The sequence below is a fragment of the Sander vitreus genome, chromosome 7, assembly GCF_031162955.1.
Source record: "Sander vitreus isolate 19-12246 chromosome 7, sanVit1, whole genome shotgun sequence".
NCBI classification, from domain to species: domain Eukaryota; kingdom Metazoa; phylum Chordata; class Actinopteri; order Perciformes; family Percidae; genus Sander; species Sander vitreus.
In genome coordinates, this window is record NC_135861.1 from 16,720,560 (window position 1) to 16,734,147 (window position 13,588).

Consider the following 13,588-nt stretch of genomic DNA (forward strand, 5'->3'; position numbering starts at 1 on the left):
AGTAATAACCTCATTCAGGAATGCATAAACCTAGCATAACCAAGTTAACCCTAGAAGATTAAATCCATGTAACCACTTACTATTGTTGCTATCTGTTTCATGCCTTGAAACCAATAATCAGATTGGGGGGAAAAACTGAATTTACCTAACATGTTTAGTTTGGCATTATCTTTAGGACATAAAAAGCATTGTATAATCATAAAAACTAAACCAATAATGTAGAGAAGTAGTCATAATTTACTGTTTAATAAATACAATGGGCTATTGACTGAAGGTAAAACAACAAAGATGTAATCAGATTATTTTCACTGTCTTTAACATTATCTGAATGAGTGCAACCCATTTCTTATGTCATGAAAAGAGAGATTTCATGATTTTACATTTCATTAATAATAACAGTGGGAGCTGGCAAGTTAGAAGGAATTTGTTCCATCAATAGATTTTTCCTTCAAATACACCATTCACCACCAGCACGTTTTTAAGAAATAACACTAAATCAGAAAGCCAAGGATAATCCAAACTGAATTTACCTAAAACATTTAGTCTGAGACAATCTTAAGGACATAAAAAGGTAGCCTAATTAGACTATTCTATATTCTCACAGTTTTCACCATTTTCAACATTATCTCTATGAGTGAAGCCAATTATTTAATAACAACATAATCTTTAATTTGTTGTTTTATTTTGTCATTTGTCACAAAGGAAGAATACAAACATTCTGGCATGTTTCATTTCAAACTCATTTTAGGTCCTGTTTAAAAAGGCATTTTATGATTTAACATTTTCAGTAATAAGAAGAGTCAAATATGTTGATGTGTTTTGAAAATAATGTAAGACTGGAAGATTGTAATTCACCCAACATTTTTATTTACAACACACAGCCGTGACCTCGGTGGCAGAAGGGGACGTGCAGCAGGCGCCCTCCCCTTTAAACATGTACGCACACACCCCTTTAAACGCGTCACTCGCCAGGCTGGCTGGCTGGCTGGATAGTGTTTGGCGGTGTGGTGTGTGCGGTCGGACTGTGGTTGTGTTTAAGGTCTGGTCGTGTTGATAACGACACACTTTGGACGCATTTCATCGCGGAGAGATGGGAATTTTGAAGAAATGTCTCTAAAAGAAATTGCCCTAACACTGCTTGCCCTGTTCGGGTTAGTGGCAGTCGGTAATGGTAAGTTCATCTGAGTACCTCTCCGGCTTTTGTCTCGATGTGTTTTCCTGGACTGGGCATCGCCTGTTGTCGCTCATCGTCATGGCGCTCTGTGTCGGGAATTTAGCTAACTGGGTCTCGCTAGCGTCGATATTAAAACCACCCGAACCAACGCTGCTTTGTTTGTTTGTGGTTGATTAAGACTTTTATCGACTGACAAAAACCCGACGTGTGAATGGTCGTTTATTGAACACGGAGCAAGTATGTAAACCACAACAACAACATGGTGGTGCTGTTTGTTTCGAGGCGCCAGCTAGCATTGGCTAGCTAACTGGATAATTAACTGTTTAAAGTTGAATACTAACGATAATTGTGCTTTGTTTGTGTGCTTCAAGACTTAATTAAAATCATTTTATTATGGCGTATACATACATTAAGTGACTAATAAGTCTACAGTCGACTGATGTTGTGAAGTTATCTGTTGCTGTTATGCTAACAATATTTTCAAAATAAATCTCATGTTGGCTTGTGACTGCTTATCACTAACTTGCTTGGACACAACACTGCAGTGATAGCAGACTGTTAAACGTGTGCAATGTGGTCAGTTACAGTTTCGTCACATGTTGTGTGCACTGGATAGAGCAGAAAGGAGTCGCTGAATGAAGGCCTAACCTACTGTGTGCATGAAATGTGTTTTTGAGAGTAAACACTGGCAGCTCTTCCATTGGTGTCCATTTGTAAGGACTGAAAAGGCTGCTTAGTGGCCTCCAGCAGAAAGTGAATGCTGGCATAGGGTGACAACAGCCGTGTATTCAGCTATTCCAGACAGAAGTCAGGGTTGAAGTCTGGGTTCATTGTGATGGAAATGTGGCAAGTGGGGTCTTTTGAGGCGCCAGTTATGGGGCTGCTTCAGTCTGAATGTTCCCCGTCTGCTGGGGCAGCTGATACCCAGCTCCACACAACAGTACAGCCTCAGTTGGGCATATATGTTGTACTAAACTTGTGTTTGCCTCTGCAGCATGTCTACTCATCTTTGACTTTACTCGAAATGCCACACTTCACATCAGGATTTCATAGATTTTCATTTGAGACCCAAGCATGTTGTGGGTTACGCAAGCCTCCCATTTGTTTTTGCCATTTGCCCTACCTTGTTGCAACTTGCCACTCAACAGATAAACGTAGTAATAAAAAGACAACTCTGTGTGCCAGGATACATATCCTGACTGCTTTAAACTATTGAATCATCATTCCAAGAATCGTATAAATATTCCTCCCCCACATAGTCTAGATAAGGGTGCCGTACACCAAGGTTGATCAGTTAATTTAAGGCATGCTAGAAAAATTATCACACCTAAGTGATCAGTTTGTTTGACTGGGTTACTCCAATATTAGCAGTGATGTGTGAGAGGAGAGTGGGGGTGGGTGGGTTTGTCCAGCTGGCGGAGTCTGCCGTTAAGGGGCCCACAAGTCTGTCTGGAGCCATGGTTTCACACCATATAATGGATTACACCATGCCAGGACTGAAACCAGACAAACCTGAAAGTAGCTGCGCAAGAGTGGATTCCAGGCCTGTGGCAAGGGTAGTATGTTTCTGTGAGAAGAATACTCTTTACTCACTGGTTTGTTGTATCTGTCACATGTTGACTTCATAAGGATTAGGAGTTTTATGGGCATTACATGCCTTTTGTGACGCAGTCTGCCTGGGTGCATTGAACACAAAAGCAATGTGATATGGGCACTGTCAACTACACTGCCGTGAGGTAGGGCGCGTCCCTCTCTTTCTGCTTTCCTCCCGCTTCCCTATTCTCTATCTCTATCATACAAAAGGCCTGGTGCTTTATCAGAATTTAATCTACTCTGTTATCTGTGGTCCCACTTCTGCATTCACTTACTCACTGCCACCAATAGGGCGCTGAATCAAGCTTTAGAATGGGATGTGTTCCCCCCCCTAGGGTTAAAGAAAGGCCTTTGGTTTGATGAGCTCCTGCTCTTGAACTCTGCACTCAATTTTAGTAGCCCTTCCACATGCTATCAAGTCTATGCCAGAGTCTTGTCATTACCTAATGTGCCACTGTGTAAAATCAAAGTCAGGGCGATTGGAAACAGAAAAGTCCCTACTTCTCAGCTTGTTTAGGGAACTGCCTGTGCAGAGCTAAACTCTGCTACAGGTGCTGTTTAATGTCAAATTTGATGTGAATGAGTTAATGTGGAGTAAGCATGAGCTAGTCAGATTGGAACATGTGTGCACCTGCCCAATAGATCAGAGCCAAGGGAATGTACGGAGATAGGTTGGAACGTATTGGGTTCAAAGGTGTGTTTCTGTAAAGTGAAGAGTGTGGACAGGGGAGGGGTGGTGGTAATATTTTCAGGCTTAAGCTTGAAAAGGAGAAAGCAGTTGTCAAGGCCTGTTCAACAGGATCCCTGCAGCTAAATTATGATTAAATTAATTACTAATTAATTACTTGTTGAATTGGCCAGTGGGCAGTCGGACTCAATGACCAATCTGATTGGTGGAGTGCTAGCCCTTGACTAGTGAATCAGTGCACGAGAAAACCGGAGCTGACAACGCCAGTATTTTCTTCTTACTAGCCATTGTATTTTCTTCCGTTCAGCGAGTAATGACAACAACGATCCTTCTTGACTACTATCAACACTCTCTGATGAAAACAATGACTGACGACAGCGTGCTCTGTGTTTACTAGATCTAGAGAGATGTTCCGTCATTTCCGGTTTTCATTTTTTGGGTGACAATACAGATTAGCGCCGCATGCTGTTATGGAGACGTATTACGTCTCACGCACGCGCAGAACGTACGCTCAAGTCGGCATCGCTTCGATGTGTTCCGAGGCACTTTTTTGACCTCGGGGAGCCTTTTCGGCCGACGGTCGGCCGTCGGGTTGGTGTGTCAGAGCCTTAATGTGGCACTGAGCCAGTCACTGTCAGGTCTGGGGAGGGGTCTAGTTTTCCCTCTATAATGACCAGTGTCTTTAATGACCTCTGTTGGTCCGGAGGCACAGAGCCCTAATTGCTACAGCAGACAGCGTAGCCTCTGACTGACCCAGCTCCACCATTACTGATGCTGGACCACAAGGGATTACTACCACCGCAGAGCCAGCAAGTTCACATTTGGTTGCCCACTTCTCCATTCTGCTAATTTACTCTCAGCACTTTGACTTTGTTTAAAGGGTTTTTGTAGTGTCATGTGTCGTTGGTAAAATGACATCTGCTGTTTGTGCCATACCTTAAATGTACTTGGAGAGTTGTTATTTTCACAGTGCACCCAGACAAGCCCGGTAGCTATGTGAGTTCATGTCTATAGGGCAGAACCTGACACCCATCCTCCATTACATGTCTCTTTGTAGAAGTGTTTGATTTGTTTTTTGGCTGTTGTTGGAATGTAGATTAGACCTGCTCTGCCTCGTAATCTTCTGCTTGAAGGTGTGCAGTCTACTGAGTGGTGTGATCCAGCGAAGGGCAGCCGGTAGGAAATCTTTTGCCTGCGAATATAGTTTGAATGTAGATTATCTAACTAGTGCTTTAAAGAACAATTCAAACCTCTATCTCTGACCTTTCTCGGTCCTTCATGTTGACACTGGCTTAAACAGAAGAGTGTGTTTCACTTGGAAGTTAAGCAATCACCTTTACAATACATTCCAACATTCAAAGTTGCTCCTTTTGAGTTGTAAATGTTTAATAGGTGCATTTAATTTCAATGTTAAATGTAGCACAAGTCTTTGTGACTGTCCCTGTGTATTTCCTATACCAACGCAGCGTTAAGGTCGGACCACAAGAAGTTGTTTTGGTTTCAGAACATAATCACATTACGCATTGCATGCAAAATAACGGGAGCTAATCATGGTTTGTTTTCCCATACATGCCATTGCTATCTACAATATAACGTTTTTGTTTTAAATGGTATTCCTGAACTTTTTTTTCAGTTGTCTTTTGTGAAAAATATTTGTCTCCAAAAGAAATGTCATACAATTTGATTTTAGTAAAAGACGGAGGCACTGAGCAAAAGAGTTTCAGCACTGATGCTAAATTTCAGATAACTTATGATGAGAAATACATAAATGTTTTTCTATGAAACCCTTTTGTTCATTTAACATAGAAGCCAAAGTTATCAACTGTTTTAATGTCTAAACACAGCAAACCTAGAAGAACCTGCTGTTTTTAAATCAGGAAATATTTGAGCAGCTTTTGGTACTTCAGGTTATTTTGGTCTCTAACAAAACATTGTTGAGGTTTGATACCCAGCTGTAACTGCAGTAAAACCTTTTAACAGTTGTAGAAAGATGGAAAAAGGAGTAATTGTTAAGTCTCTGGTCTGCTAATACTCAGAAGGGGTTTTGATCTCAAATCACATGGCAGATGCATTGGCTCACAGTACTGCAACATGCTGGGGCATTGTAAAGGCAACATTGACCAGTTTGGGAATTTGAGCAGCAGCATAAAGTCCAAAGTGAGCCTTTGCTCACACTTGTGTTCCTTTGAACTAATTCAGGGCAGACGACAGACAGGATGGGATGTAGCCTAGAGGGTGGTGGTTGGTAGAGATAGTAGTAGCAGCCCTCAGCCCCAGAGACTTCACTTTAGAATCAGATCAGTAATCTGACCCTGAGAGCAGACAAAGGTAATGACTTTCTTCCTTCCCCTAGCATTGATCAGGGTGTGCGTGTGTGTTCACACTGTCTGGTGGCGTCTGCTTGTCTTGATCAGCTCTCAGTCTGGTATCTGTATGGATCTAATTTCATTCAGCCAGTGCATTTTGGTAATGGTGCTCTGCTCCCCATACACACACACACACACACACACACAAGCGTACCAACTGTCTCTGTCTGCGTCGCTTAGCTCCCAAAAACCCACTGCCCTGCGCCGAGCACACACATTTTCCACAGACTTTATCATCTTATCAGACTAGAAAGTTCACCTCCTGTTTTGACTGGGTTGCTCTGCATGAGTATGTCACATATATACACTTGCATACACACAATGAAGGTTAATGTGTTAAGGTGTTTGGATTGGGACTGTTCTGTGGTTTTTAGTTGGGTCCAAGTTAAGGCGATGCTAGTTATGGCAACAATGTTTTATTAATCCCTTCCTCGCTCTGTCTGCCATTTCCTGTCTCAACATGAACGGAATGATACAAACTTCACACACTCGCAGCTTAAAGCAGTCGCTCATTGGCCTGTGTTCTCTCTTTTTTCCCCACTATTCTCTTCTCCTGTTATTTATCCCCTCCCGTAAGTCATAGTCTAGACTGGGTTTTAATGACAGTCGCAGCTGGTCACTTGGGCAGACCCCAACCGCAGCTGGGGGCCCCTGTAAGCCCCGCTCGTTACCCCCTCTGCTCCCTCCCCTTCATATTGTCCTGACCAATTTGGGACCAGCCCCCATCCTGTCTGGCCTGGGGCAGCCCCCAAACATCGGGGTATTTACTGTTAACCCTGGTCTGTTCCCTGCGCGCCACCCATCCCCCCTCGCTGTTCCACGCAGGAGTGCGCTCCCCCACTCCACTCTGCTCTTTGTTCGTGCAGGGCCAGTCCAATCCCTCCTCATGTCGTCTTAATCTCCACACAAAGGACCAGTGTAAAGATCACCAATTATGTGGATACAAGAGCAGAGTTCACTTAAAAACCGCATAGGCCCGGCCTCTACTCAGATCCATGTGTATTTAGGCTTGATATTATTCCTTCAAGTCTAGCTTTGTAACACTTACTGCTCTGAATCCAGTGAGATATGCAGAGCACTGTGCAAACAACAGCATTTCAGTAAATGTGAGTGGGCCAGGGGTACTTTCTTTGACATTGTTTGAATTAGTCATGTACAAGTGCCCTCCCTGTCTTGCATGACATTCATTTTGAATTTACATTTTCAATATTTTTGGTAAGTCTAATGTCGAATGTTGTTAGGGCATGGCGATACTGCATTCTGTGGTATCAGTGATTTGTCAGCTGGTAAGAGATGTTTCTATAGAGGTTTCCCTTTTTAATATTTCTGGTTGTATAATAGGCTATGTTGCAAATCTGTGAGCAGCACTGTTTTGTGGCAGTATTGGATTTTTGCTTCAACATGGTTTTGGCCTTGATTTGTTAGGTATTTAGGTAACTGGATCGGGTTATTTTTATCTCTATCAATATATAAAATGACATTCTGTCATAGATCTCCATATGGGCCACCTATAGTGTTGATGCTGGTTTGTGTGGAAACAGGCTACATATGGTATATTCACATGGTAACCTTTAACGAAAGGGAAGACTTGCCACAAACCAAACTCTTGGTAGACCACAAACCATCCATGGCGACTCAGGAAGAGGATGTGTGTTTTCAGCCATGTTTGGTTTTCTTCCTGAGCTTCTGTCTGTAAGTCTGTGTACCATCTGTCTTACCACACACAGGCTTCATGATGGATGTTTCTGTTTATTTCAGATCATGCTGTTCTTATCAGATTGCTGTTGTTAATTTGTTGCTGTATATTGGTGCAATGTTTTGGTCGTAAGAACTATTATCAGTTTGATTCTTATGAGAAAAATGAAGGACATTAAATCTACAACAGTGTGACTATAATGCTAGTCTTCTCACAATGTGTGGTTTTTTTTTTTTCAAGTGTCACTTTTACTTTGAGGATGGATCGATCAAAGTGGCTCCTGTCTGGACTCACTAGCTGATTTATTTAACTGAACCAGTAAACATAATGCCTTCTAATGGAAGAAGGGATTCAAGTTGTCTGAATTTGATGATGGATATCAAGCTTCATCCAGCTTTCTACAGCTGTTACTCCTGTCATTTGTTTTATTTGGCTAAACTATTTGCTCCATTAATGCTGCAGATTAGCATGATGTGGTACACAGCTTGTTTTTTTTTCTCTCTTTATCAGGCCCAGCCTGCTTTACCTCTGTGTAATCTGGAGGAAATTCCATCTGCATGCGAACTGTGGTGAATTTGGACACACTCCACCAAGAGTTCCTGCCACTTTCCCGCTCACCTCCTGGAGAGCAACACACACACACACACACAAAACAGATGAGAATTATTACTGAAACAAGTGTTACACATTTTCCGTTACTGGAAAAGCATACACACATCAGCATACACGCTACACGCAAAAAATGCTCCCCCACAGAAAGCAACATCCAAAAGTTCAGTCCAGTTAGGAGAAACCACTCCTATTGACATCAGGGTTTGTGGTTTTGGCCACCTGGATGCTACATGCTGATGGCGCAATCAGTGTAGTCATTTGAACTTTTTAAAAAAAGAAAAGAAAAAAGAACTCGACAAAAGCCTAATCGTGTGACGACTCATTTAGTTCAAGAATGCGTTAAAATCTGCTGACACCTTTTTGACAGAGACCCAAGTTGGTACAAACAGGGGAGATCAGTGAGCTCATGTGGTCAAAGAAACCCTTAGGATAAGAAACGGTGGATTAGTGGAAGCTTGCCACTCTTAAAATCTTTTCTTTCCTGTGGGCCAGACATTGTCAGTGGTCCAACCGCTACTGAGCCTCTTTTATTTTTTATTTTTAGGAAGAACAAGGATTGAAATTCCTCTCTGCTTTGTGTCTCCTCCTGTGTTGTTGGTACGAAGGTCTTTTCTTTGCCAAGTCCACAGCGTTTATTCCTGAGTGGTCGAGCCTTTGTTTTCTGATCAAGGATCAGCTCTTCGCCTCACTTACGGCCTTGTTGTCAGTCATACAGTTTGTCTTTTACCACTGACAGGGGTTCAGTTGAGCTAAGCTGCTTCCCTGTGTTTTTTCCAAGTGAAAACTAGTCCCACAATCATCCAGCCTTGCCTGGTCCTGCTTTGCACTTTGTTTGGTCGTAGAAAACCTTGGAAGAGGCCTTTTGTGCTGACCCTACTCTAAATGAGAAGCATGTGTGCTATGACTCAAAATCACATTTCACTCTATCTAATCAGTCTGCTGTTTCTTGCTCTCTGGATTGCCCAACCAACTCTGGTTCCGTTTTAGATGTGGCAGATTTCTGTGAACTTGCTGGCGGCGACTGCTTCCATTGTGTTACCTTTTAATAGGTCCCCGCGCAGAAGTGTGCTGTATTTAATAATACTCCTGTCTCATTAGCTTAAACAGTGGCAGATCTCTGTGTCGGTGTGAGAGGAATGGAGCAGAATGCTGCATTGGGGATTTGGCAGGAGCCCTCTTCCCTTGTTGGGTTTCACTTTGTCTGTCCCACTGGGCAGGTCTGTCTCCACCCTGCGTGTTTGGGTTCTTCTGCAGTGAAGGATCTGATTTCAGGGCCGCCAGGGCTGTCTGGCGGCCGCTGCCCAACTCCAAGCTCTGAATGTGCATGTCACAAAATGCCTACATCTGAATGGGACACAACACTCTTTAGATCCTGTGTTGAAACAAGGTGTTAGCTTGCCCCCTGCTGGGCTTATTGGAGAAGTGAATAATTTATTTTTTTGTTTTTAACCCCATGGCTCTATCTGATAAATTGGTATTTACTTAACTCTCTCTGTCCTTTCCCGCAGCTCTACGTTGTAACTGCACAAACTGTGAGAAGACCGGCTATGAGTGTGAAACGGATGGAGCCTGCATGGCCTCCACATACTTCAACCAGGGGAAGGAGCAACACGTACGCATTTGCGTCGACCGGGACAACCTGGTCCCCCCTGGACAACCTTTCTACTGTCTGAGCGCGCAAGGCCTGCTCAACACACATTGCTGCTATGTAGATTACTGTAATAGTATTGAAGTCCCTGGTAAGGCATCAAACAATAGAACTCTTTCAGTTCCACAGAGGCACTGTTTCAATTTAAAGTAACCACCTCTGCTTTTCTCTTTGTCTTGCGCTCCTAGTCCCAATAAAAGAGGGGGACTGGTCGGGCTCCTGGGGGCCGGTGGAGCTGGTGGCAGTCATCGCAGGGCCAGTGTTCCTTCTCTGTGTGCTGCTTATGGTCGGCGTGTTCCTGTTCCAGTATCACCAGAGGGCCTATAGCCACAGGCAGAGGCTGGAGGTAGAGGACCCATCATGTGACCATCTGTACTTGGCCAAGGACAAGACCCTGCAGGACCTCATCTATGACATGTCCACCTCTGGATCAGGCTCTGGTCAGTACAAGCTGCCCACCTGATGTGACGTACTGAAGTTTGGTTTTGGAAAACCCATTTTCTTAAACATGTCTCTTCTTGTTAGCGAGAACAGCAGCAGAACACTATTCCATTTGTCATTTTATAAATATCCAAATTAATGATTATTCAACTGCGACACTTGATTCCAAAATGATCCTGACCTAGAATTTACAAGGGGGTAAGCCTCTCTCCACAACGCGTTCCTCCTATGGCGCCATTTTGATGCTAACAAGCCATCACCCGCCGTTATCATTCCATTGACTGCCATTCATTTTGAGACCACTTTGACAGCGAATAACTTTACATCTGAAGCGTTTAAAGACTCTATTTGTCCATTGTTGCACAAATAAAGGCTCCATCACCTTGTATCTCACGTTATGGCTCCGTAGCAGACGTTTTTATAAAAATAGGCTAATGATTGTGTCATAATCACGCGACTTACTGTTGCATAGTAGAGGAATTACCGTATAGTACAGGAGAAGCTCGCAGGCAGTTTGGACTTACATTAGCTGTTTAAGATTAATTACTAACTAGCATTTTAGTTAGCAATTATTGGCCTGTGTCCATGTTATCTCCTTACATATACCTACGCTCTCCGTCTATGCAAGATTGGGAACGATTGAGATTTCTCTTGGCTCAGCTACCAGAAGACTTACAACTTTCAGACAGGTTGCTCACATCACATTTACGTCGTCTCTCTCAGTTGGAGGCTGCGCAGTAACGCTCAGCCATCACCGGAAAAGTGCTTCTAATATCCTTCACTGGTCTCCATCCAGAGCAACGGGATCTGTTGGTCCATTTCCTTTACTGTCTATGAGAATCTACAGGGAATGTTGGCTAATGTTTTGTTTTTCCTCACTACTGTCCCCTTCAGGTTTGCCCCTGTTTGTGCAGCGGACGGTGGCTAGGACCATCGTGCTGCAGGAGATAATAGGAAAGGGTCGTTTTGGTGAGGTGTGGAGAGGGAAGTGGAGGGGAGGAGATGTGGCGGTGAAGATCTTCTCATCCAGAGAGGAGCGCTCCTGGTTCAGAGAGGCTGAGATCTACCAGACAATCATGCTGCGGCATGAAAACATTCTGGGATTCATTGCAGCAGACAATAAAGGTGAGGAAGATTGTGGGCTGTCTGGAAACCACCCAAGTAATAAGAAAGTAACCGTAAGAATAAGTCCTTTTTTCAAAGCAAAATGAAAAGGAGGTACAAATAGTTAAAAGGGATCCATATTTATTTAATTTGTGGATGTCCAGAAATCCAGTTTTAATTTAAGCAAAGGATCTATTATCTCACTGAAATAGAATTCTGTGTACATAGTCTTACATGTAAATTGCAAATTCTTTTTTTGTGTGCTTTCTTTCAGACAATGGTACATGGACTCAGCTGTGGCTGGTGTCAGACTATCATGAGCACGGCTCTCTTTTTGACTACCTGAACCGCTACTCTGTCACCATCGAGGGCATGATCAAACTGGCACTGTCAGCTGCCAGCGGCCTAGCACACCTACACATGGAGATCCTCGGCACTCAGGGTGGGGTGAACTGTCACAGCACAAAATGAATACAATGAATAAACAAATAAAAACACAGCAGAGACATGAGAGTGCACACCATTGTTATTTACATTCAGCTAGCGTGTTGCTATTTCTGCTGAGCTCTTGCTGCAAATGTATTGATGTGTTGTCTGTTCTCCTGTAGGTAAGCCTGGCATTGCTCACCGTGACCTCAAGTCTAAAAATATCCTGGTTAAGAAGAACGGCATGTGTGCCATAGCTGACCTCGGCCTGGCAGTCCGCCACGAGTCAATCACAGACACAATTGATATAGCACCGAACCAGCGCGTGGGCACTAAGAGGTAAATGTTACCATACTTATTCACTTAAAAGCACACAAATAGAGATATACGTTAGGGATATTTGAAGGCTAAGTCTGGCTAGATTCTGTATTTGTTTGTCTACAAATCCCATTAAAAGATCAAAAACAGTAGGGGATAAATAGTATTGCCATCTAAATCCATGTAAGTTAATGAAAATAAAATTAAAGTTATTATTCTGAAAGGAGACTTTGAAAAGTCAGACTTTTTTTTTAGTTTAGCCAAACTAAAAAAAGTTTAGCCAAATTTGTCAATTTGCCTCAGCTCTTTGGCCCTTTCAGGAAAGCCCAGTGATGGATGTTTATTTGTGCTGATATAATGGCCATAAAAAAAGACCGTTTGACCAGTGACATGTATTATTATCCCAAAACTTTACAATTTTGGATTCCTTGAACCTTACTAAATAAGATAATTGTAAGGAAGTCTGATGATGGTTTACTCAGTCATATAAACATTCTCATTCAGTCATCTATTACTCATTGCTGCCTTTTGTGTCTACCTTCAGGTACATGGCTCCAGAAGTCCTGGACGAAACCATCAACATGAAACACTTTGATTCCTTCAAGTGTGCTGACATCTACGCGCTGGGCTTGGTGTACTGGGAGATTGCACGTCGCTGCAATGCAGGAGGTACGACCACAAACGGCAGCTGATGGGGGGGGGGGAGATGTTTAAAAAAAAAAAAAAATTAAATAAATGAATCGGTCTAATGTACAGGAGCATGAAGCCAGAGACTGAGAGCTTCCTCATTATGTACTGCAGGTATCCACGAGGAGTACCAGCTGCCCTACTACGACCTCGTGCCCTCTGACCCCGCCATAGAAGAGATGAGGAAGGTGGTGTGTGACCAGAAACTGAGGCCCAATGTGCCCAACTGGTGGCAGAGCTATGAGGTATTTCACACTATATATGCACTATATACCAACAGCTGACTGTTTTCTAAAAATACATTCAGTGGCTGTATAGAAAAGCAGTTGGGCAGAACAGGACATCCTGACATTGTAATGAATCCATTTTTTCATATTTCAAATTGTAGTGCTTTTGTTTCCTGATCTGGCTGCATTTAGCTTTAATAGAAGGTGTGACTGTTTTTAAATGTTTTTGGATTAAAATGTATTTTTTTTGTAAATGTTTGTAATGTCTTTCCTGCAGTCACTGCGTGTGATGGGGAAGATCATGAGGGAGTGCTGGTATGCCAATGGAGCAGCCAGACTGACGGCACTGCGCATCAAGAAGACCCTGTCTCAGCTCAGTGTGGAGGAGGACATCAAGATGTGAGCAGCGAAAAGGCATGCTGGAGACGCACAACCAGACCACACTCCCATAGGAAACAAACACTAAAGACAGACTGCAAATGAAAACCCTGCCAGTTTTAAAGCCACACTCCAAGTTGTGACAAGGCCTACCTCACCTTTTTAGCCAAAACTACTGAGAATCGCCCTTCCCCTCTTGACTTTTCTCTCGCCCCGCCTCCCTTTCCTCG

At 43.1% G+C, this 13,588-nt stretch overlaps 1 protein-coding gene across 1 annotated transcript; it reads left to right on the forward strand.

Annotated features, from left to right (window-relative positions):
• The first annotated feature begins 968 nt into the window (after positions 1-968).
• acvr1ba (activin A receptor type 1Ba) lies at positions 969-13,582 on the forward strand. The gene is made up of 9 exons (XM_078254995.1): positions 969-1,171; positions 9,638-9,868; positions 9,966-10,217; positions 11,113-11,343; positions 11,597-11,764; positions 11,931-12,087; positions 12,611-12,735; positions 12,868-12,998; positions 13,258-13,582. Exons 1-9 carry the CDS (start codon positions 1,108-1,110, stop codon positions 13,381-13,383), a joined length of 1,485 nt encoding a protein of 494 aa, XP_078111121.1. The 5' UTR covers positions 969-1,107; the 3' UTR covers positions 13,384-13,582.
• Positions 13,583-13,588: the final 6 nt, after the last annotated feature.

Coding starts and splice junctions, on each gene's coding strand:
- acvr1ba (XM_078254995.1), top strand. CDS start 1,108: ATGTCTCTAAAAGAAATTGCCCTAACACTGCTTGCCCTGTTCGGGTTA. Junction 10,218..11,112: donor CACCTCTGGATCAGGCTCTG/GTCAGTACAAGC, acceptor TGTCCCCTTCAG/GTTTGCCCCTGTTTGTGCAG. Junction 12,736..12,867: donor ACGTCGCTGCAATGCAGGAG/GTACGACCACAA, acceptor TATGTACTGCAG/GTATCCACGAGGAGTACCAG.